The 26,289-nt window shown below is 36.2% G+C and overlaps 1 protein-coding gene across 2 annotated transcripts; it reads right to left on the bottom strand.

The window, feature by feature from the left end:
* Positions 1-6,038: 6,038 nt before the first annotated feature.
* LOC138710580 (UDP-glycosyltransferase UGT5-like) lies at positions 6,039-25,752 on the bottom strand. Of its 2 annotated transcripts, XM_069841572.1 has the most exons (6): positions 25,603-25,752; positions 15,557-15,809; positions 9,630-10,216; positions 9,309-9,531; positions 6,477-6,696; positions 6,039-6,367 (listed from the first exon to the last, which is right to left on the bottom strand). In XM_069841572.1, the coding sequence occupies exons 1-6, from the start codon at positions 25,609-25,611 to the stop codon at positions 6,073-6,075; spliced, it is 1,587 nt and encodes a 528-aa protein (XP_069697673.1). In that variant the 5' UTR covers positions 25,612-25,752; the 3' UTR covers positions 6,039-6,072. The 2 variants fall into 2 exon arrangements, with proteins under 2 accessions (XP_069697673.1, XP_069697674.1); XM_069841573.1 differs by lacking the exon at positions 15,557-15,809 and having other exon boundaries at positions 25,603-25,720.
* Positions 25,753-26,289: the final 537 nt, after the last annotated feature.

The raw sequence follows: 26,289 nt of genomic DNA, 5'->3' as shown, positions 1-26,289 counted from the left end.
ACTACGTATTGAGCTTCGCGACTGTATATACTAGACTGTGGTAGCGTCTTAACCGATTTCGAATAAGTACCCATTACCTTTTACTTAAATTAGGTATTATTTTTATCTAATAAATTGACTCTTAGATGCTCACTCACTCACTCACTCACTTACTCACTTATTTACTCACTCATTCTATCATTTACTTACTTATGACTGTTAAGGAACCCGGAAGTACATTGCTGTCCTCACATAAGCCCGCAGTCAGTCCCTATCCGGACTCTTAGATGCTAACATCATAAAATCGCCTAATTTCAAATGACTTGCAAGACAGATAGTACGTTCACTTGTCCAGAGCAATTAAAGTTGTGAACTTCTTAGTAATATTGCCCCTTACCTGTGTATTATCAAAATCATTCTCATTCGAAAAAATTTCGTTCATTAAATTAATGACCATTGGATCCAGGGAGGTGCATGGACTGCTTTCATAATTTTCTGCTTCAGGTATTCATAGCTGAAACGTATTCTAACTGTAACGCAGAACAGGATTGTGAGTAACAATACAGATTTTTTCCACTATGGCAACAGTGACACTCCTTTAAGAGGTTAGGTACAGCTTACAGCAGTAAAATTTTCGGAAATATTCAACATTTTTTCCTCCATTACTGTATCTTGTACAATAATGAAAATTGGTATGTGTAAAACAATGTCCTTCTGCTATATGAAAAAAAAATATTTTTGCGATTTAAAAGATATATATATATTTTTTTTTTCAAAATTCAAAATGGTGGGAGTTTATTGTGCAGTGATAAAGCGTTTCCCTCATAACTCATAAACTTGTTAACTTTTTCATGTTCTCTCTCCTTTATTTTACCGCTGAAATTCATGTTTACAATATCATGCTCTTTCAACTACATTCCTTAATAAATGATATTTTTGTTTTATTTTATGTTAGAAGAAAATACTGATATTAGGTCATTTTAAACGAATTTATTTTTATCAATTTATCGAAGGTAGAGACGTGGTCTTGCATCATATTATAGATATAACATGCATAAATACACACAAAAAATTTCATCACAGAATGTTGGATAGTTTTTGAGTTATGTGGGAAACGCTTCATCACTGCACAGTGAACTGAATTTTCAAAAATAAATAAATAAATAAATAAATAATTTTTTTAAATCGTAAAAATATTTTTTTCATATATCAGGACAGTGTTTTACACATACTAATTTTCATTATTGTACAAGATACAGTAGTAAAGGAAAAAAACCCTTAAGACGTCAGCAGAAAAGCATAAAGAAAATCAATTATCGCGTCTAAGTTACAAAGCTACCAATAATAAAAGAATCGCTCTCGAAAACTGTTATAACTTTGATACCACAGTGTTCTACTTGATGTTAGAGGGAAAGTGTAAAATAGAAAACTGAAATATTGTAAATTTGAGAAAAAAAATTATGACAGTATTCTAGGACAAAAGAGCATAAAAAAACCACACCAAATGACATACGTAACTCAAAATTAAATTGATTTTAGTTACGACACTTTTCTACTGGGGGTGCGAAATTATATTAACTTGTAGAGTGGTGACTTCGAGAGATCGGAGGATGTTTCAACATTCTTGTTACGTAAAATGTAGTTTTTAATAATTCTCTGTCTCTTTCTAAATATCTGTCTTCCTAATCAACAGCGTGATGGATACAAACTGTAAGATTATATCATACTGCTATAGAGATACCTGCCGTGTGTAAACGTACGTCATATCAGAGTTGTCATATTGTATTCTTAGAAATGCGAACATTTAAGGTAACTGGTAATTTAAAAAATGAAAGAGCGTTGACCCTAACATGACACAGCACATACGACTACTATTTTTCTACACTTGTTACACGTTTCGCAACAAATCTGCTCCTTTATCTTGTTACGAAAGACATTACTATTTTTGTGGTATTAATTACTACTAGAACACGTGGTCAAGTCCACAGATGCTTGACTTATAATACAGAGGGTGTCAAAAAATGTATACACACTTCAAACAAGGAAAAAACTATGTTAACATAACAAAACTGAATTCACATAAACAGAAAATGATGAACACTAATCATCTTAGGGCCGATTGTATAAACCATTTAATCTTAGATCAGAGGTTAAATTGATCCTCGTTCTAGCTCGTTGGAATTTTGTGTTGTATAAAGTCTAATCTGAGATTAATTTGTCTTAAACTAAAGTCAACTTTAACTCAAGAAATTTCTCCGATTAAGTTAGATGATCCAAGTTCAGTTATTTCTTTTCTGTTTGAAATATACGAGTTGCAGATTGTGCAAAAAGAATAACCATTATTATTAATATTAATAGATATGGTAGATATATATATATATTTTTTTCAATTTCTTGCCTGAATACACAAACCTTCTTATATTTTATAAGGCTTTATCGTGTTCAACAGTATCAGATAACATAACCTATAATTATATTATGTTTATAACAACCATTAATTATTTATTAATGGATATGATAGGTACATTCATAAATTTTCAATTAACTGTATTACTAAACGAAAATTATCGTTTTATAAAGCTTAATTATGTTTAGCAGTATCAAACACGATAACATAACAATTTGGAGAACGGTCAGCCTTCTTCTTATTGGCCGCCATTATTTACAATGGACAAAACAAACCAGTTTCTCCAACAGAGTGTACGGAAAGTCGCCAAAAAGTAATTGGAAAGTCGTTAGATTTCTCATTATCAACAAAGAAAGATTCAATTTTGTCACTATGGGGTGCTAAAAAGGTCGCTAAATCCCTATTTAAGTCATATAATAGTTAAAAGAAACTGTCGTTGAAAAAGAGTTAAAGTCGCTAAATTGGCGACACTTAACAAACCTGTACAACATGGCCCGCGCATCACATACTTCACCTGTTTATGCGATGTTGCCAAATCCTTTTTACATGAACTTAGATTGCTTTTGAACCAAGGTAATTTGATCGCAGAAAAGTTTTATACAATAGAAGTGTTTGAACTCGGTTCACTTTCCGATCTTCGATCAAAGTTGATCTTTAGTCAGGGAGTTTTATACAATTGGGCCTTAGACTTACAAAAGTTGCTCAAAATGCCCACCATGGGCGTCGACACACTTCTGAATAAGTTGAACTACTGTTCGAGCAACGTTTGCGAAAGTGTCCTCAGCGTTTGCAGCACATGCCGTTTCAATTTCTTCCCGAAGTGCTGCCAGTGTAGCTGGTTTTCTACGGTATACAACATTCTTAAGAGTCCCCCATAGGTAAAAGTCCAACGGAGTTAGATCCGGAGAACGCGGTGAAAACTCAATCGGAGCCCTTCGTCCTATCCAGTGCCCTGGAAGATTGTCATCAAGGTACGCACGTACATCTCGGTGGTAATGTGGTGGTGCACCATCCTGTTGGAAGTAAAATTCCTCATTTCCATAGAGTGTACGAATGGCTGGTAAGACGGATGTGAGTAACATGTTCCGGTACACTTGGCCAGTTACTGTTCCATAAAAAAAGAATGGTTCAATTAGACCCCTAGATGACAACCCACACCAAACATTAATTCCAGATAAATTAACAGCCTTTTCCACAAAAACACGTGCATTATTTGCACACCAGTAGACACAGTTATCCCGGTTAACAGTTCCGTTCAACTTAAATTGTGCATCATCGGACTAAACAACTTTCCCTACGAAGGCCTCATCCTCTTGCACCATTTTCCGAAACCACTCACAGTACCTACTGCATTCTCCGATCAGGGTCATATTCATTTAATGTATACAAAAGTCTTGGGACGAAACATTCACCTTTGCTGTTTTAATAATACGACGTACGCTGGTTCTGCTAATCCCAGTCTCACGTGCACATTGCTTTGTAGATTTCTGCGGTGAGTGCTCAAAACGTTCCAAAACCATAGCCGAGGACGCCGGGCTTGTTGATGTGCGAGGTCTCCCAGATCTGCCCTTGTAAACATCGTATACGGTACCATGAGTCTCAAATTTGTCACGAATGCGTGCAATTGTTAATCGCGTTGGTGGTTCTGTTCTGTACTCACGTCTGCATTGCCGTTGAACTTCAACAACATTCTCGGTTCTCCAATAGCACTTCAAAATTGCTTTCCGCTGTTCAAATGATAATCTTGGCTCAATTTTGTTGTTGATTGACCTATCGCGCAGCAAAGCTAGCATAACGTATGTGAGTCTCATCTGTTTACAGGACATTATACTACACATTACTGTTGGCTCCATTTTGTTGTTAATTGACCTGTTGCGCAGCAACGCTAGCTTATCATATATTATGCGAGTTTCATCTCTTTACAGGACATCATACTACAAATTACTCTTGTTTTTCGGCCCAACTTTGAAATATATTAAATAGGCATCTCCTGTCAAAGTGTGTATACATTTTTTCGGCACCCTCTATATATTACGATAAAGTTATGTTGTCACATAAATTAGCAGATTTGAGTATTTATTTATCCCTTTATAATGTAAATTAAAAACAGGATTTTTAAACACAGCAAAATGAATATTAATATCCATGACGGCTGGGGGAATCATCATAGTGCTAACCATACGATACCGCCGTTCTGGTTGGATGATCGTTCACCTCTCCTGAGGCTTATGGACGTAAATCCATCAGTCGGGTGGTAGGCCTGTCCTTCGTGGGTTGTCGCGCCACGAATATTATTATTATTATTATTATTATTATTATTATTATTATTATTATTATTATTATACAAAAGATCGGGCATATATTAGTGATGTGACTTTACAAAAAAAAAATGTGGAACAATAAGTTAAATATTAGTGTGATATAAGTGTTAGCTTATATAGTCAGGGCTTGAAATGGACCACAGCAAATCAGAACGGCGTTCCAGTTCGTGAATTTCAGGAACCTTTTCGTCTAATGTCCGTTCTGGATCATTTGGTATTAATTATATAACCTATGAGATTTCAGCATTCATATAAGCTCTCGCTAAATTGCAATAGGCTTGCTTCATGCTTTTGATATGTTTGAATCTGCATTCAGTATCGTTGAGGTTCTGAATAATACATCAATGAAACTAAAAGGATCGAGACTCAGCAACACTTTATCACTCCATATCGAGGTAATGTCATAGGCCACTGCAAGGCAGCGAGTCTAATTTCTTAGGGTGCTATTCATAGACATTTCGCAGCACATGCTACGAGCGTACTAAGCTAGCCCCGGCTATCCACTGGTTACTTGTACAGAATTCAAATCATATCCTATCGCTAACACTGGTTTATGAATACGAAAAACGCTGATCATCCACCGGAAACCCGCGCTAAAAATGTCTATGAATATGGCCCTGTTTGTTTAAATTGTAACCTGAGTGATCATTTCAAAGATTTTCCGAAAAAATGTTTCAGCCATAAGTAGGCCTTTAGGGCTGAAAATAATTTTCTTTCGCTAATAATACCTCTAGAAGTAAATTATTTAAGGCGTGTGCACTTTATTCAATATATTTTGTTTTCCTTTAGATGAATTCACCACCGTCCGTGGTTTCTGTGTGTGTAGGCCTAAATATGATAAAAGGATTAAAATTTCTGAAGACAATGTGTTCGAAATGACGTTCATATAAATATTTCATACTAGGCATCAACTCCTTCGTCATTAATTCTGTCGTCATCGTCATCAACAGCACCGTGTCCGCGGAAATAAAAGAGCGTTTCGGTTCGTGAGAACGTTCATTTCGAGCCCTGGTTATAGTTGAAGTGTCTGAAATGTAACAAGAATCAGGAAAACATCACATACATGTACGTAGTTCAGATCTGAAATACGTGCTAAAAACTAACCATTAGGAGATGCCATTTCTTTCATATATTATTATTATTATTATTATTATTATTATTATTATTATTATTATTATTAATATTAATATTATTATTATTATTATAAAAATAATAAATAGAAGAGTTCTCTGTTTATTAGACATAACGGTGTATTCACGAAAATATGTCATAAAGTGGCTCAAATGTACCTTAATACAAATACAAAATAATGTAGACATAAAACAAGCCAGTTCTTCCAATTCAGAATTCTTTATTTAAGAAGATTCAATCCTTTTTCTTGTGCGACATATTGTCTTTCTTACTGCCACCACACAGCTTCCTAAACACAGCTCTGAGCATCAGGAATACGATGAGCAAAACAGAGCCCACTGCTAGAACTAGAAAAGCCATCACGTCTAGCAGGAAGTACTGGTACCAGGCGAGGTCTAGTGCAGCGGAGCGCATGTGGGGCGCCCCCTTGTGTCGGATCACGTACTCCGTCCAGAACACGGCCTGTTCCAATGGGGTGAGTGGCTGGTCCCGGTAGATTCGAGATAGACTTTGAGCGTTCTCTCGGTACCTGGAATATTTAGTACATTACTTTAGTAAGAACTCATTAGTTGCAGGCTTTATAATGTAATTACTATTACATTCTTGTTTTTGTTTGATTTAATTTAAATGTAGCCTACCTAGGATTTTCGAGAATTTCATTTAATGCCGAGCTGATTGATTCCGATGATATATTTTTATATGGTAACGTAACTCCTACGCCTGCAGATTCAGCCCAAGCCATGTTGAGTTCTTGGTCTCCGAATATAGGGATCCCCAACACTGGAACGCCTCTGTTTATGGCTTCTTGTGTGCTCAGTAGTCCTCCATGTGTCATGAAAACTAGAACGTTCTTGTGTGCTGCGGAGAAATAAACAGGTACAGCAATTCAATAACACATCATTAATAAATGAGCATTTCAATTATTAGGGGTGTGTTGCACTGGCAGTTTACAATTATAATGACTTTCAGAATAAATTATATAAATTCCAATGTAGGTGTGAAGTCATGAAACATGTTGTCAGATAACAAACAAGAAAAGAACTTAAGTGGAAGGAAATAGAAAACACACTTAAGTGAAATTTACTTAAGCTATCGCCACCAGTTCTTCTACACATCTGCAAAACTTGGATACGCGAGCTCAGTGTACACTAGCTGTAGAACACTGTCGTTCTGTTTTTAGCATAACCAAACAGCCACACCTCGATATTGTCGAAAACGAATAATCTCAAGAATCATAACTACCACCGCCACATCCGTTTTTAGTCTGTAAGCATTATTGACAGCGATAATTCACGCCGTCCATTTCTAAAACACTGAATTATTCTGTAAGCATACTCTGTAATCCATGTATCCGGTTTTAGTCTCTGAGCATAACTTACTCCGTAAACCATATATCCATTTTTAGTCTGTAAGCATACTTTGTAAACCACATCCGTTTTTAATCTGTATGCATACTCTGTAAACCATATATTCGTTTTTGGTCTATAAGCATACTCGGAAAACCATATATCCATTTTTAGTCTGTAAACATACTCTGTAAACCATGTAACCGTTTTTAGTCTGTAAGCATATCTGTAAATTACACATCCGCTTTTAGTCTGTAAGCATACTCTGTAAACCATGTATCCGTTTTTAGTCTGTATGCATACTCTGTAAACCACGTATCCATTTTTAGTCTGTGAACATACTCTGTACACCGTGTATCCGTTTTTAGTCTGTATGCATACTCTGTAAACCACATAACCATTTTTAGTCTGTGAACATACTCTGTAAACCGGGTATCCGTTTTTAGTCTGTATGCATACTTTGTAAACCACGTATTCATTTTTAGTCTGTATGCATACTCTGTAAACACGTATCCATTTTTAGTCTGTCAACATACTCTGTAAACCGTGTATCCCTTTTTAGTCTGTAAGCATAGTCTGTAAACCATGTACACATTTATTGTCTGTAAACAATGTGTCCGTTTTTAGTCTGTAAGCATGTCATCTCTGAAGCTAAAAAATTATTACAACTCTGCCCCCAAACATACAGTCCACTCTTAAATCACATATTCTCTACAGTGAGTGAAATTGGACATATAGGTTCACTTAAGGCATACATGGGCACAATTTTCGGTTACGTGAGGCACTCGATTTGAAATAGTTTGTTTACTAGGAGAGGAGACTGCAGAGTAGGCTGGGAAATATAAACTGCTGTGACCTGCGTCACCTTATCGTAATCGCTAAGGCGGTCAGTGGCGAATTATTAGGAAAGCGCTTGGTTAACGTGAGAGACTCGAAAACTTTTATTCAATTTGGCAAATTAATTCGGCAGCTTTAATCATAAACCTCTTTACTGTTTCTCGTTCGCTGAATTGATTTAAATCACAGGCGAGAAATTGCGTAATTAGCCAATAATATTCCATCACGTTGTCTACGTTTATTTTCGTGAATATTCTGGCGTTTATCAAGAATACTTAATAGATTTCCACGTTTTCGACCTAAAATAATTTCAGAAAATCATATTTCGTTTTCTACGCACATTTGATATTTTTTTATAAATTTCTTTTGGAAATAATACGTACAAACAAAATTTAATTCCTCGTACCTTTTAATGCAGCGTGTTTAAGGTATAATGTCGTATTTAGTATACTATGCAAATGTTAAGATCGTAGATTTTCTTCGGAATAGTACGAAAAAATAACATTTAATTTGTCTTACCTTTTAATTCAGCATGTTCTTTATGACATAAGGAGTAATGTCGTTGTATATTAAATTTATTAATGCCTAATAGGATTTTTGAGCATAACATACATCGTATGTTCTCCCCTTCTAAACAGCAAAAAAACTCTTCCTCCCATTTCTCATGAAATAATCGTTTTCTAACGCGTACACACTGCTTCGATAATGCCATTATGCCACCACTGATATTGCTTGTGAAACTGATATAGAACCTGCCCACGCCTAGGAGCTGCGTGAGGGAGGAACGGGGACTGTGAAGATGATGTCACTCAGAGCGATAAGTTCTGTGAAGGTCAGTGAGGCACAAATTCTCAAGTGAGGCACGATACCCGAGTATGACTTAAGGAATAAGAAAAAACCAGGTGGCAGTGGTACTCTAACCTTATGACATAGAAAATTATCAAAAGGTTTCAATATTATTCTCTAACGAAATATTTTATGCGCTACATCAGATCTAGTAATAGGCCTATACGAAAAAGAATTTATGTTGCAAATTGTTTATTTTATTGTTTATGAGGGAAAACCAGCACACAAGTAAATAAAAGAAAAATTAAATCGCTGTAGAAGTCAGGTTTTAGAAAAACACAGTTTTTATAATTTTATTATTGCGCAAAATGTGTGACTGTAATGAAGATGTCACAAAAGTGAAAAGTTTTTTGTAATTCAGAATCCCTGTTGTCACCGATATTGTTCGGCTGATGTCATTGTGATTAAATATATATAAAATCCATATTAAATGTAAATTACCAAGTATATCAGGTTGAGGCAGCCATTTTTCTAGCTTCACATTATCGGGTTGTCCTGGCATTGAATCTGTCTCCCATTTCCATAGAACTCGCTGCTTCAGTTTGGAGAACGCCTCCAGAAAAGCATTCCTTTGAGATTCTGTCATGTCCGAACTCTTTATATTGGATCCCATGCTGAAGTAAATAACGCCATCCTTCGCTTCATCTAGATATCTTCTCAAATCCTGAGTTATGACATAAAATTTCCAATAAAATATAACGTACGTATAGGCTAAGTTATTCTTAAAATATGTCAATTATAGGCACTCAATCCTCGACTTACCTTTGGTAGTGGTTTTGGAGGCTTCACGTGCATTCCTCCAACTTGCACAAAGTTGGGCATCAGTGGTCGCGGGTAGCTAATACTGAAATGATGATTGACCAGTAGGAGAGATGTTTTGTGCTCCAATTCCGACAGTGAAGGTAAATCATCCAAATGATTGAAGTGTTTCTTCATTATTGCGTCATGTCCTGGGAGGTAGAAGTAATTTCTCATGAATTTCCACAGAGTGCTGAAAACCGTGTTCCCAGTTCTTTCCCAAAAATTCATCTTGTCTCTCAAGTTAAGAAAAGGATCTGGTACGATGGCGTAAGGGGTTGGATTACCAATCCAATCACCCATGTAACTCGAACCTCCATATGTACAAATTTGAATCAAGGGAGCTTTGAATTTGTGAACAAAACCAAGATAGCACTCGTTGAAGAAGGCTTCTACGATGACAGCATCGAAATGAATGTCTGTGGAGTGGATAAGCTTCTGAACTACTTCCTCTTGAAGCTGATGGTCGCAAACCAACAGGCTGACATTTAGCATCATGTTGATCATTCCTAATAATCCAATATTCGCGGCGTGTTGCAGGGTGTTATTTTCTGGAAAGAGAAATAAAATTAGAATAGTGCAATTATCATTCAATTTAAAATTAATTTTATGTTCTCGAAACTATAATTATTTTCGGGTTTCCCATCTTTTTAATTGTCACCATTTCGCCAACGTTGTCCTAGTCCTCACTAGTATGATTATCATCATCTTCATGTTGATCATTATCATATTCATCACCGTCATCATTTTCATTTTTCATCATTATTGCCGTTTTTTGACGAGAGAGATATTTATTGCACCGTGGCACAATACAGGACGTAAAATTTCTTTGTGTGAATCTTTTCAATAAGAATAAATAAACCTAACAGTTAATTTATGGAACGGTTGACAAATAAAGCGATTGATAAGAATAAAAACGATAAGTGATTCACTACGTCAAACTATGAAATAACTGGTATATTGTGTCAAACGAATGGCATTACGTTTTCCAATCACATAATATAAAAAAAAAATATTTTCAGGAGTTTATTTGTATTTTCATTAGGAAGATCAAGTTTCTCAAGATTTCGAGTTAATGTCAGATTTTTACCTGTAAAATGGCTAACAATTGAAGGGAAAAAATATACATGCCTTCTAGATTGTTGCAGCGTGTTTTTTTATTCGAGTGGGAAAATAAGGTAACAACTGGAGAATGTATGTGTGGACTATGCTTGTTACTGAAATGGTTTTCACGCGACTTAGTTCATACATTTCATCATTCTTTAAACATTGACTGTAGCTGTCATATTGTGCAAGGTTTAGTGAGTATAGTGGCGGTTTTTTTAATTCACTGAAGACTATACAGATTTTGAAATGTGTTATAATATGTTAACAGAATGAAATGAAGGAGAAATATGAAGTTGTAGAGAGATTATCATTGAAATTTACGAAGCTAGATTTGGTGGCACTCTTTGACAAAGTTGTAAATAATTATGGTCGCTTTGGCGTTTTATGTTTGGTACAGGGGAAGTAACTCGTTTTACGAAAACACTCTCAGCGGTCATAAGCCATGCTATGAAAGCCACGTATGTTCCGTAATTTTGGCGACATTTTGTACTTGGTTGTCGTCGTAACGGCACGATTAAACAGCTCCACACCAATTTTGCATTTTAAGCAAAACAAGAAACAGCTATTTCGATAACGAAAGAGTTGAGATACCCTTACCGAGCTGTTAAGAAGCATTGTACCGAGACTATATTGCAACATGGTGCAGAGTTTCTGGGTATTTGCACTTTGTCCTAGTTTTAGATACATCCAAGTTTTCGAAGCTACATCATCAGGGACTGAAGGAATAGGATAACGGGGAAACCTGTCTGTAGTGAAGGAGAAATATGAAGTTGTACAGGGATTATCGTTGAAATTGACGAAGCTAAATTTGGTGGTACTCTTTGACAAAGCGGTAAATAATTATGGTAGAAACCCTTGGGCATGTTCTAGGTTACTGCCCTAAAGGAGAACTATCGCCACCATAAAGTGAGAAGCTCCATCGCAACCATTCTTTTGGAAGGCAAAGTGGGAGGTTTATGAAGTCGATCGCCAGAATCAAAGAAGCGTCATTCTTGACCCCACTGTCCGTTAAAGATGAAAAGAAGTCTATTTACAATCCATGTATTCCTCACTTCAGTGAGAGATACAAAATGAATACGAATACATGGGAAGTGCAAGGACTTCTTTTTGAGCTAGGGGAACTTCATTTAAGTTAACCAAAACCATTCTCCTTTCTCTTAAATTTTCTAATGAGAACATTAACAAAATTTGTCTAATGGTATTGAGAGATTCATTATCCATTTTACACAATCACTTGTATAACACTACGTAATATTTTTTTTTTACTTCATTTCATTACTCTTCATTGTACTTTCATCTCATGTTTCTCTGAAATCAAATTGTACTTTATTTTTAAATTTATCATTGTTCTGTATTCTCTCCGCAAATCATATTGTATTTTATTTTTAAGTTAACCTCTGCTTTGTATTCTGAATCCTAGTGGTCAGCCGTAGATGTCGCCCAGATGTCCCAAATTGTGAAATTAGTAGTAGTTTCCCCATTACGTTTTCCGTTCCCTCTCTGATGATGAAGCCGAAAAAAATGTAGCTTCGAAGCGTTGAATATCTCTAAATCTAGGACATGTTACAAATACCACAAAACATAACACCACATTGATCACAGTGAATGCATGAAATCATACTTATATAACGGTTTATAAACAGCTGTGTTACAATGTTTGTAAATGCGTAAGTATAAACAACTCTTGAGATAAGATTAGGCCTATTATCGATTCACGTACTTAATCATGACATGCGTCATAATTGGTTGTGTATAGAGTTCTAAATACGTCTGTAGCTCAGTTATTTCCAGTGATGCCAATTCAGCTGTTATCTTGCTAGATCTGGTGTTACTGTGTTAATTTAGCGTTTAAAATTAATCTAATTTGGATAGTTATTTTTATATTACGTAGGATAAATTAAAAATGAATTGTACATAGGATAAACTAAATATATTTAGGTCTACGGTTCGTTTTTAACGAAAAATTATTTGCGATGAAAAGTTATTTATTATGTAGAGACTTGGTACAAATTTTTATTGCGATTTAAGTCTTAAAATTCAACCCCCGAAGACTACGTTTGTAGCACAGATCCAATTTCTTAAAGGATTAACAGCTCTAATTATAGACTCCGTCTGTTATGGGTGGGTTAATTTCAACTGAAGCTATTAGTTTCTCAACAAACTGAATGTATAAACAGTTAATATATCTCAAGATTTAACAAGGATCTCGTAACTTCTGATAGTTTATTACATTTTACAGGCATAAATTTTCTAAATAAATCAATCTACAGAGAGTGACGTCACCAACTGCCTAAACTACCAACAACTTTATCTGAAGTTCACAAAACAATGAGTCGCTTGCATGCAGTGTTATCTAGAAACAAAGATTTTGTGCTATTAAATAATAGTCTCTTCGGTGTGGTGTTTTGTTTCTACACCACGCTTAGTTTTCTTCCTTTTCTCTTTTCTTCCTACACTTATCTTAGTTTTATTTCTGCTTCTTTGTTTTGTTTTGTTTTATTTTAATTTTATTTAATTTATTTATGTTTCCTCCTTTTTTTCTCACCAGAGGGCAGTGTCTCTATTCACCGTATTTCCGGGTGGTTGAAGATAACTGCAAGCGAGCTTCCTTATTGGTTGTTTTGTATTGGTAACTACCTTTATGTTCTCGATCAGCGTATTCCGAATCTCACCGGTTCGGTGGCATCAATGACGTCACGTTGCAGCGAAATAAGGAACAAAACTGCTGGAAGGATCGATGGCTGTCATGGCGACTGTACAAGTTGTTGTCTGTGCTATGCTAGCAATATTTTGCGAAATTTTCGTACTGCCATCTCGTTCAAAAAAAAGATAGCATAAACAATTTATTTCTTGAACCAGTAGTAATAACGGGTCCGTTGACATGTTCGCTCATAAGCCATTAACATGTTGTTTTTACGTTGTGCTCATTACAAACAATACAGCAGAACTAAAGCAGAACACACCGCCATGACACAACAGTGCACGATGTTATTCGTCTGCTAATTCCCGCCCTATACAAGAACCAATCAGATTCACTGATGGCGGCTGATGGAGACTGCCACCACCTCTGCAAGTTGATGGCACCGGTACGACACCGGTGGAGCATCAATGACGTCATCGGTGGAATTCGGAACACCGTGATGCCATTGGATTGCTCACCGGTGAGATTCGGAATACGCTCGATATTTCTCTGTTTTCTTGGCGGGCACTTCTCTGGAGATTGGGCGTCTGTCGAATATACAGACCGATTATTTAGCGAGCGAAAGAGGGAAGTAATACGAGTAGTGGGGAGAACTACGGAGTAGAGATAGGAGCGAGCCGTCAGTAAAGAAATGCAGTGCAGCTTAACTGTACTGAAAACACACCGCTCTACCGCACGCGTGACATCCAATCGCTCTGAATGCAAGCCACTGACTAATCCGAACACTCCTTGACGTAACTAAATGAACTCGCTTGACCCAGGCGCACATTGTCGGCGACTGTCAGGATTAAATAATCGTACTGTACGTAGTATTTAAGATGGAGTCGCCTGCGAGCAACCCGGTCCGCTCGCTGGCAGTGATATTTTCTTCGTGCCATGTTGACTGCACGAGTATGTTTTCTATGCGCAAGGTTATTTCGTTGGATTTTCTGGGAGCTATTTTCCACCGTCATTATGCACGGTACTTATAAGAAGTGTGGATCCTCCGGGAGGACTTGTAAGGAAATTTATGAATTAATTTTATTGTTTTATTCTTGTGAATCAAGACTTTTATCCCGGAGAGGAAAATAAGGACTTTTGTTTTTGGGGGTTATTGTTAACTGTTGTATTTATTATTCATTGTGGGGCAGTGACTCTAACTTCTTTTAATTTAGAGATTTAGTTAATATCAAGATTTTGTTTTAGGTGTAATTTATCTTCTCCTTCCCCTCGCTAGAGATTCGAGTGATTTTATGGTTATAGATTTATAACGTTTGGTTAACGTTTCAGTCTCTTAAAGATGGGAGGGAGGAAGGAAGAAGCTTTGTTCTGTGTTTGTTATGCCACTTCTCCTTGGGTCTATTTGTTAATATTGTTATTAAAGTGATTTGTACTAAGTATTGTTTACATTGTTCACATTTTGTCACCACAAGACAACCAAACCGTTTTCCATTCTTTCGTTCCTGGTTTTCCTCAACAAATATTTGATCGACGGAGGAGTAGGCCTACATGTACCAAAACCGTCACGCTTTGAGAATTGGTTATGAGGATATGGGCAAAGACTACCGTTATATCAATCACATAGTCATATACTTTAAAACTAACGGAATGCATAGGCTATGCCGAGCAGGAAGAGAGGGAGATCTGAAAACATTTACATAAATAAAAGTACATATATAAAGGAAAGTATAGTGGAAGTACAATTTCTCACCTTCATTTTGTAAAGGACGTCTCTTATTTAAACAATGATAGTCGTTAGTTTTAAATACGTTTAATTCAAATATCGACGTTTTTACTCCTGTAAATCATAAGTGTTAGAGCATAATTATTTTAACTACGCCAGATGAGAATTTGAATAGGCCTACTCATCTGTCAATTCGTAGTCTGGAAAAGTGGGAAGGAAATTGTGCCCTGAAATGTTCACATGGTGCCAACCTAAAAACAAAAATGTTCTAGAATTCATATTTGACTTAGTGGCGCTACAGAAATCTGACATTGAGTGGCGCTATAGCATTGTCCCAAGGAGGCAAGTGGTGCAACGTGGTGGACCGACGCTAAGATCTTTTTTCCTTGAGGAATGTTAAAATAAAAGGACATAACTAACCTCTGAAAGAAAAGAAGTCGTGCATTGATGTTTTCAAAACCATATCTGTGTAATTTGGCATAGGTGTTTTCCGTGGATGCAAGCTGAGCACTGTTACTTCATGGCCCCTGCTGGCTAGTTCCTCCATGAGGGCCGTATTCACGATAGCGTGACTCTTGGCTTGGAACGGAAATATGCTGAGTATCTTCGCAGCTTCACTCATGGATGACTGCAGAACCAGAAGAGCTGCTCCAACGTACATCAATCTCTTTATCTGTAACACATTTTTCCTTTTGTGAATGTGTTCCGCTAATTCACCGTGAGAGAAACTATAAGATGCCAAGGGAGGCCAATAGAGAAATTGTGACATTTTTGGACAAAACATGGTTGTTTCTCATCTTTACTCTAAATCGTTCCTAATATCCTATGTTTCAAAGGCGCAAGACGATAGGAAACCATTCTAATGATGTCATAGTTAAATGTCCGCGCTCTTGAAGTTTCAAATTTAAAATTATTTTCCTCCGTTATAATATTTTGTATATTTTCCTTCATTCAAATCACCGACGCTTGTATAATAGAGACATTGAGAGCAAAATATGGGACTATTCATGCAGAGATTTTTTATATTAACACAAAAAACTTCACAAACTCCATTGTACTTACTTTAACTTTTTGTTTTTTGGTATTGTTACCTTGCATTTGGCCACATTTGCGTGCCTCAAAAGGATTTTTTTTTTTAGAAAACTGAACATACTATTAAAAATAGGTTCAAAACTGCTGGCATATCTTCTTTTTGATCTAAAGAAAGAGACTTTTATAGAAAAACTAGTAAACAATTAAAATGGTAATCATTTTTTGTATTACGTTATATTACTATTGTTATATAAATGTGAAAGCCCAAAATTACATTTATAAACAAATTGAAACTTCAGTAACACACCATTCAATTCAGTTATCTTAAAGGAGCAGTCCGGATAAAATGAAGTTGGCTTTAATCAAACACGTTTTTCAATCTAAGTAGAATGTAATTTGCCGCATGTCAATGCAAGGCATGGTTCTTGAGTTACTGACTCCGCACAAATACTTATGACGTCACAGCCACTGAGCTGGTGTGATTGCGTAGTAGACCGAGAACATCGGCGAGTGCAGCGCAGCGCTTTGTATTAAAATAAATAATCTTCTCTCGCCGTAGTAAACGTGAACAGAATTTCGGACTTAGTTATGATTGTGTGAAGTCATGTTTTGCTTTTCATTTAATCATAATACCAGCACATACCAATGTTGTGGCTTTATGTGGACGTGTTTTCTTCTATATGAACGATTTTGAACTATAGTAGACTAAACAGAAGAAATTGTATCGTAATACAGTTTAAAATGCCGTGGTGTTGTGATTTTTCGTGTTCAGAGGGAACAACAAAAACAGAACATGAAGAAGGGGTATCATTTCATGTATTTCCGAACAGAGAAAAGTAACTGCAAAGATTTAAAACATGGATGAAGAAAATCAACAGAAAAGGTTTTACACTGTCGAAAACTACTGTTGTGTGTTCCAATCATTTCCGTGAAACTGATTTTGAAGAATCGTCTTTACTAAAAAGTCGTTTAATGAAAGACAATAGAACTCCTATGAAAATTAAGAAAACTTCTGTCCCTTTCCTATTTTTGAAAGGAGAATCTCCCCAAGACAGTTCTGATCTACGCGCTCCTCTGCTTATAAATGAAAGAAGGTCGTCGAAGAAGCAATAGCAAGTTGCAGTGATGCATCTATAGCTGAAAATATTGACGTGTGTGTACTGTCTTCGCGCTACGAGTTGGCGCGGGGAGTAGATAGGCGGGACGGGGGAACTTCACGCTACACTCTGACCTGAAAACTTCAGTCCACTTACTTGGCTACACGGGAACGGAGTCAGACATAAAAGATTCCGCATCTTCGGTGCTGTCGCTATGACGATCATTATCACATTTTTCAAAATTTCTGGAGTACGATCTGTCCATGATAATCGTCTGTTTATGTTCCAGCCGTGTATATTAATTCGAATCTCTCAACAAAGCCATTAGCCCCACCGCCCCCATCCTGATGGATAACAATGAGGGTTCTGGACACATTTACGGTAGTCAAAACTCCCGTAACATTTTTATCGTGCCACCACTTGGGAAACGTTAAACTGGTAGGCCTATCTATCCGCATTTCGTCCAGATACAAAATCGGTTTTTCCACTTTCCTAAGCTTTCTTATTTGCTGTAGATATCTTCACGTATTCTAATTTACAGTGTTTTCCTCAATTTTTTTTGCTGCACACTTCTTCCACCTGAAATCCTTTTTCTTCAGTATTCGTCTTAATGTTGTCTTTCATTTCAAATCAATTTTCTCTTGTAAAAGGGTAGACGTTTGTTGCAGCTTGGTACTATTTTTTTACTTGTTATTTAACGACACTGTAATAACTACTAGCTTCTTCAGTGTCGATTGAATTGATGATGGCGAGATGGTATTTGGCTAAATGAAACCAAGGATTCGCCATAGATTACCTGACATTCGCCTTCTGCTTGGCAAAACCTCTGAAAAAACCCAACCAGGTAGTCAGCGCAAACGGGAATCGAACTCACTCCCGAGCACAACTGCAGATCAGCAGGAAAACGCGCTACCTCCTGAGCTACGCCGGTGGGCCTCTTTCTTTTTCAAACAAAAATTCTCAATTATATCTTTTTTGTCAATCTCCCGTCGAAGTCATCTACATTTGCGTTTCGGTAGTCTGGACGTTTACATTTTTTTCTCCCTCAGGTGTCGACAAAACGCACTTTCTTCTGTGCAGTCTTTCATTTCATTCCTTATACGCTGTATTGTTCTTGTGGATAGATTAGAGTACTTTTCTACCTTTGCTGTAGGTTTCGTAAGAGGAATGCAAAGGCACTGTTGTTCTTTTTCTTTATCACAGAATTATTTTGCACTTCTAATAATATTCCTTTCTTCGCTATAGATTGTCAATCCTTGTTTCCTCTTTGTCGACATATTTACAATAAACAAAAACTGCTATAAACCTAAATAACAGTATACAATAACATAAATTCTATTAACTATATTATTATTAACACGAAAAGCAAAGGATAACTAAAGCAATACAAGATTTGTAGTATACTGAAAACAATTGTCTTGTTGAAACTAATAAAACACTACAATAAAAACCCCACTATTATTATCACAAAGTCGCAAAGATTCATAGACACGTGCAGTAGATGTTTGTGAAACAGGAATATTGCAGTGAACAGCGCGGTGCGCATGCGCGACTGTTTCCCCTCCGCCCCGTCTAAGTACTTCAGCCGCCTTCTCCTGGCGTGACAACAGTAGTTCTCGATGAGGCTGAAAATTCACAGGAACTTAATATAAACAAAGTTGTGCAGTGTGAGATAGGGTGCGAGACGCTAAGATATGTGTGTGGTGAATCAGATGTGGGGGAGCAGAAACTGACTTAGAGACATGTTTTCAAATAGAAGAAGAAACTTCAAATTCTAGTTCCGAGGACGCTGCACATGAAACAGAAAGTAAATAGGGAGTCAAAAAGTGTTTTGGGGGGGGGGGTCAGCGTTACACATTTTGTTTTTTTTTCTGTAATATTTGTCATTTCTCTTTTACAAATATTTGGTAGAAACAATAGGACCATTGCTGAAAGTTAATGCAGTGTGCCAGAATGCCCGTAATTGGGAGTGGAAGTCCAACAGAGGTGAAGCATTGCAGTGAGTTCTGCGTTATACTTGTGCTTTATAAGATACAAATCGTTTGAAAAATTTTCAAAAACTTTACAACTATGTTTCATCGGCAAGACAACATTTTATAAAATAATTTCAAAATTCGTAGAACCAACAGTCAGATGTACTTATTTTCAGAATCATGAACAACTTATCAATTCCCTAGAAGATAAAAACGTGCGAATCGCGGTGATGGCCAATTTGACTCGCCTGGTTACAGTGCAAAATATGTGACTTACAGTGTAATGGACCTCGATTCAGATAAGATTATAGACTTCGTAGTTCTGCAAAAAGGTCTAATTGTAGGCGAAACAGCATGCGAAAAAGTTCTAGATCGCCTAAAAGAAAAAATGAACATTACCCTCTTTCTATCGGACCGCCATAGAGGAATTAGAAAATCGATAAGGACCAAATATGAATGGATGGGCTATCAATTTGACATTTGGCACATGGCAAAAAGCTTAAAGCCGCCGCACAAACGTGAAAAGAGAGCATCATAAATCACCTATGTGGTCTTGTGCTACATGTGAAGGTGATTCTGACGACTTAGAAGACAGATTCATTTCTGTATTAAATCATGTTTGTAATATGCACGAATGGGGAGAAACAGAGACATAATAAAAAATGTTCACACATTCACCCATACAATAGTGAGACGGAATGGATCGAACCTGGATCCAGCGATTACAATGCTTTGAAAAAAGTTATATGTAACCCTGCCCTTTTGAAAGACCTAAATCAATTTTGTCACACCAGCAAATTTGAATCATACCATAACGAGAGATTGCTTTACACTCCTAAGAGAAAACACTTTCCATATGGTGGAATGGTAACAAGAACAATGATTGCGATAATGGACCATAATTACAACGTGAAAAGAGATGTAACTGGCTCCAGACTCCAGTACTCTAAAGCCACTAAACGATGGGTGGAAGACAAAACATACAGCTGGAAGAAAAATGCGTGGAGAGAAGATACTATACAGAAAAATGTCTTGGAAGTAGTTCTGGTTATCAACTGCCGCAATTCGATGATCCACATGTTTTAGAGGTTCCCCTAACATAGCTTCGTGCCTAAACCGTGTGACTCAACAACTATGACGCAATAGAATAATATAAACCATGTACTAATTTATTGTTGACGTGAGATAAACACGTATTTGCAGTCCATTCATAACGAATATTTCACGTCTCACATACATTCACTCACTCAGTGAAGGCGTTGACTTAGGTTATAATGAATCGACATATTAAACCTTTTCAGTTTGAACCCTTACCAGACCCAAGTTGTTCTAACCACTATGAGTACGAAATTCAAAATGGGTAAGTTATTATTATTATTATTATTATTATTATTATTATTATTATTATTATTATTATTATTGTTACAGTATATGCATGTGATAGGTCCTAGTGTGTTAATAATAACTGACTGTAACGTAGGAATATATATTTACTCGTTCTACGCTGTATGTCAAACGGAACTACAACGCAGTCTGATGAAGCGATCAGTGGTTATGACGTCAGAGCTTGCAGTAAGACCTTTAATATTTCGCAAACTAAAAGGCGTAGAGCGATGCGACAAACGCCGTTAATCCAAGGATTACTTTGGTAAACATCCTATAATATAATCGAAATATGGAATTTTATCGCGGACTGCTCCTTTAACTGTCGGGATGCTGGGAATTTTTGTTTAATACTGAATCTCAAAGCTCGTGAAGCACGTTGTTAGAAAAATGAGACTAGTCATTTGACAAATCTCATTTTTCGACTTAACTCTAGAATTCTACAATGTTCCACGCAAATGACAACTTCCAGTCTACATTACACGACGAAGGATCGCTCATATACTATGACAGCACTCTTAACTCAAATACCAGAAAGTTATATACTCGTACCTTCAGAAATTTTATTCCTACGTGCATGATATTTGGTACACGTATTCTTTAGGCTACTGGAAAACGTTTCTCTGGAATAAAAATTTGGTATTTTGTTGCATTTGAAAAATATTCCTCCATATTTCTGTAAAAGTACCTCTAAAATTCATTCCTAAAATGTAATCGTTTATCGTAACATTTTGAAAGCCAATATAAAAAAAAATTGGTCCGGATATTTTAAAGAACATGATTTTAGAAGGGAAACGTCATAAAAATTTTGAATTGATTTTTAAAAGTGGCTAAGATATATATTCAGTTTAGTGAATTTCTGTATCTTTTCATTTAAAAATTTGGGCCATGAAACTCATTTTAAAAAATTAATATCGATTTTAATTTATTGCAACAATGATATTTTTACATAAAGAAATAATAATACTTTCCATCAATTAGGAAAAAGAATAAAAATTCCACCATCTTCTCCCCTTAATACAGCGGTTGAATGATTTGAAATTTGTATTTCATGTTTGTGTTTAATGAAATATTGATAGGGGAGACAATTGTACATGTAGCATAGTGTACCTTTGAACATTTTTTTTATTTTGTTCTACTACCTAGAGGACTCAAACTGGAGTAGATTGTAGAGAAAGTCGCTAAGTTTCGGTTTGATTTATTGCAAAGTGTGAGTTCTGTGAACAAAAGACTCTTTTTTTAGTACCAAAAGTAAACATATCGTTCATTGATATGTTTTCTAACATAAAACCAGATTGTATTTGTTACTATCCATCAAGTACGGTGTGTTCCCTACCATCTGATGAGTATTAACATATTTTAATTTCCGTGATTTTTTCGAATCTCTAGTTTTGGGAGCCATATTTGTTTAAACGTGCACCCTCTTGTACCTTTGAACATAGGACATCTTGTACCATGGAACATGTTCCAAGGTACATAATACTATTGGTTTTTGTCTTTCTTTTATTTTAAGATCATATCACGAAGTAAGTCTGGAATTAAGAGGCCCCCATTGATCCGGATGCCTTGAAGAAAGCTGTTGAAGCAATTCTTGTTCCTGCAGGAAATAAAATCTCAATCAGAGAAGCCTGCTATGGTTTATGATTGCAAATACATTTAAAATATGATTGTCAGTTCTTACAACTATATTCCCACCTATATTCCATGTGTTCCAACTTACAGGAGGGTATGTTCTAAGGTACATGAACCTGTTGTACCTTCGAACATATTACATTTTATTTTTTTCCATCCTTAATAGATGTGTAGAACAGGAAAATGTATACAGGAAGTTGTAAAGGAATCTTCAATAATTTAAATTTTAAAAAATATCATTTTCCAAAATTAAAAAAAAAATAAAATAAAATGTGAAAAGTGTTTAAGGTACAACAGTCTCCCCTACTCGAAATTTCGACTTCCAGTGTTTCATAAAAAATTTTCACTAGGCGCCGATAAATTAGTTTCTACTGCCTTCTGTCCCTCTCTTACGAATATCCTTTTCTGCTACAATATATATATATATATATATATATATATATATATATATATATATGTTAATCAACAGTCCGAAAACTTGTTACGTCTCAAAAGTGACAACAATAATGCATTACTGATGAGGCAAATAAGCTAGGAGATAATGGAATATGATGGCCCTACTATTTACATTCATGTAAATTATACGAGTTTTATTTTCGTAGGAAAGCCACCGGCGTAGCTCAGTCGTTAGCGCGTTTGCCTGCTGATCGAGTTGCGCTCGGGAGTGGGTTCGATTCCCGCTTGGGCTGATAACGTGATTGGATTTTTTCTGAGATTTTCCTCAACCTTAAGGCGAATGTAAGATAATCTATGACGAATCCTAGGCCTCAACTCGCCAAATATCATCTCGTTATCATCAATTCCACCGAACTAAATAACTAGTAGTTGATACAGCGTCGCTAAATAACAAAGTATAAAAGCATTCATAGGTGATTTGTTGTTCTGTTTTCTAGTGATTCATTACTATCAAATCATTACATGTTTTAATTGGTGATGCAATCAGATAAAGATTTCATGGATTTTAATGCGAAATGGGCATAATTCTGTTGCAGAAAAATGACGATTTATTATTTGATCCACTCAGTTATTAGTATTAATTATGTGCGATTAGATTTATTTATTAATAAATTCATGAAGGTCACGATAACTGGTTCCAATCAATCAGTAAGAGACTACTCAATGTCTCAACTTTCATTACAGTCTAGAAACACTAGGCCTACTACTGCTATCTACCAATCTTTGAACAAACCGTGGAATGTGTTGATTAAATCACAAGGGAGAAACTAGGGTGCCCCAAGGAAAACATTCACAACCTTGGCTTTGTCCAGGCAAATAAAACTCTCACTTTCTCTATGTCAACTGAACCACCTACTAAGATGGCTATGGAATGGAATGGACTGGAATTTCGGGAGGAAGGCACTACGACCCAGCAGTACGACCTTTCAAGATCTACTGCGCTAACACTCAAGCTAGGCACATTCCCAAACACACACCGGCAGACTACACTAAGGGCCGGTATTATAAACGCCGTTTAAACCTTATGTTCAGTTTAAACTGAAGTTTTTCGTTCTGCTTCGTATTATAAACCTTAACTACTGGTCAATCTTGAGTTTAACTTGATCGGCAGTTCTCTGCCGTTTAAATTGCAGTTCAAGGCTCAACGTGCAAGATGGCGATTCCCGCTATAGGCTACACATGGATATTGCAGACGTCTTCCAAGAACTTACGAGTGACGATAAGTGAGTGCTCAATATTACTGAACGACCACGGCGGCCAAGAATTTTTCGAAATAGAGTGTACCACTTTGAAATATAATAAATGAACATAAGTATTAAAACAAATTGAGGCTTTCGAAACAGACAGTTCTAACCTTCAGAATTAGGCTTATAGTCCTAACCTTGTTTCGAAAAATTGAAACTCGGATACAACATGCAACAGAAAACTGAGAAAATGCAAGAATATGTGTTTTAGGGTTTGAATTTAAAGATTATTTGAAAAGATAAATGTAATTTTATTGTTCATATTGTAGTTGGAATCTCCTGGTAGAGGGGCAGAGAAGGCCTGACGGCCTTATCTCTACCAGGTTAAATAAATAAATACTACTACTACTAATACTACTACTACTATTTCTTTTTAATTTTTTAAAGCATTCTGTTGAATTTCTGCATCAGTTACTAGTTGCGCTGAGCTATTTTTCCTCTGGTAGTAGACATACTGAATACGATAGAAGATTTCGAAGTTGTCCATAAATCTACCATAAACCTGTTGCGCATTGTCCTGTGTGTGGCAGACAGTCTCCTGGTAAGATTTACTAAGGGCCCTGATTCGTAAACACTAATAATATTATCATCTACATAATTTTACTAGAATTATAAAAATAATTTTATTGTTTTATTGAATTCTGTTTCATAAATATTCTAGACAACACATAAAATACGCACACTAATATTATTATTTCATTGCTCAATTTGATCCTGTATGGAGTTACGTTGGAGATGGTCATGCAAGGTTTAGTTTGGTTGCATTGTGTTTTGGAGTATAACGTTGGTAGCCAGCGTTAAGAAACTATTTGAGGTTAAGTCTGACAAGTATACTGAAGTACGTGGTATTGGTCCTCTTTAGGTTTTATTAAGATACCCTCTCTCTGATATCGAAGAACAAAGATGTTTCTTAATGAAGATTCTCCACGAGTGTCGGCTGTTTAAAATCAATATAATTAAACAGTTGCGAGCGTCTTCTTTTCTTTCCTAGTAGTAATACCAATTGAGGGGCTTAGAACAAAAAGCAGGGAAGTGACGGAAACCTAGTTTTCAAGAAATTACAGTTAAAGTTCTACATGCAATGGAATATTATACACTAGTTTGGTGAAATGATGCCCATATAGCAGCACTGCACAGTGTGATCACTTTCCTGATTTTATCCCAAAGAAACATCCTTTTGGGCTATCACAACACGCACTTACCTCATTTTTTTAATAATGTCACTTACCTGCTTTTTGTTCTAAGCCCCTCAATTGTATTACACTACGGTTTAACTTAACCGAGTCTCTGTCATCAGCTGTTGGTCGGGAACGTTATGGAATGATGACGAAATGGAGAAATGCTGGCGGAGTGAAGTAGATCCCTAATATGGGAAAACGGGAAAACCCCGAGAAAAACCCCAACTGCGACCTTGTCCACCACTAGTGTCAACTCGAAGCCAGACCGCCTGCTTGACAGGCTGAAAGTCTGTACACTCAGCCACCGCAGGGGACCTAATGTGGCTAGAAAGCACGTGTAACTTAAATCTCTCTATGACGTTGATTCTGGCTTCGGTTTTAATATTATTATTATTATTATTATTATTATTATTATTATTATTATTATTATTGTCGTAAATTAATATTGCATGATTACTATTCTATACTCACGGACGTCATGACTGAGGTCGGTGTATCCCGAGGAAGCACCAGTACGATTCTTCGGTTTGCGTACCTTTAAATTGGCCTGTTCTCACTACACTTTTATCTTATCAATTCATTTATCTCGAGGCATAGTCTCTTACGTGATGTAAGGTCGCACATTTGAGCTGTAATGTGATCACGAATTCACACATTCTAAACATAAAGAATACAACATCATTGCTTTCGCGTAGACTTCGCTATTAAAAAACCTTCTGTTACTCTTCTACAGTCGACGAGTGCCTGCTGTCTTAAAGACTCAGTCGTCAAGAATCATGCTCATTTTTCCCTTCGTCGTTACGTAAGCATTCAATTTCCTTTGCAAAATAATTTATAAAATAACAGTTTGAGATCGCACCCTATGGTGATGGCATTAATGACAAGATGAGAAAACAGCAATGTCATGATGACTCATTCTTTCTAATTATATACCTTTTATATGTTTCACAACAATTCCATTTCATTCTGTCATACGAAACATAAAGAGAAATTATTCTCAAATTGGAAAGAATCTACTTTGAGATTTTTACAAAAAATATAAGTTTTCAGCACCCGTCGTAAAGGAAATGTGATATTCGGCATGGCGTGTCTGTGGACAATTGTTTCTTCCAACCTACCATACGGATTTTATTGATAATTCAGTATCTACAAGTACGA

The sequence above is a fragment of the Periplaneta americana genome, chromosome 12, assembly GCF_040183065.1.
Source record: "Periplaneta americana isolate PAMFEO1 chromosome 12, P.americana_PAMFEO1_priV1, whole genome shotgun sequence".
Classification (NCBI taxonomy): domain Eukaryota; kingdom Metazoa; phylum Arthropoda; class Insecta; order Blattodea; family Blattidae; genus Periplaneta; species Periplaneta americana.
The sequence above is the reverse complement of the archived record's forward strand: the minus strand, read 5'-3'. Positions and strand labels throughout refer to the sequence as shown.

Excerpts from the sequence above, each read along its gene's own strand:
- LOC138710580 (XM_069841572.1), bottom strand. Across the intron at positions 10,217-15,556 it reads CGACTTCTTTTCTTTCAGAG|AAAATAACACCCTGCAACAC; the intron begins GTTAGTTATGTC and ends TTCTCTTTCCAG. Across the intron at positions 9,532-9,629 it reads CTCCAAAACCACTACCAAAG|GATTTGAGAAGATATCTAGA; the intron begins GTAAGTCGAGGA and ends GTCATAACTCAG.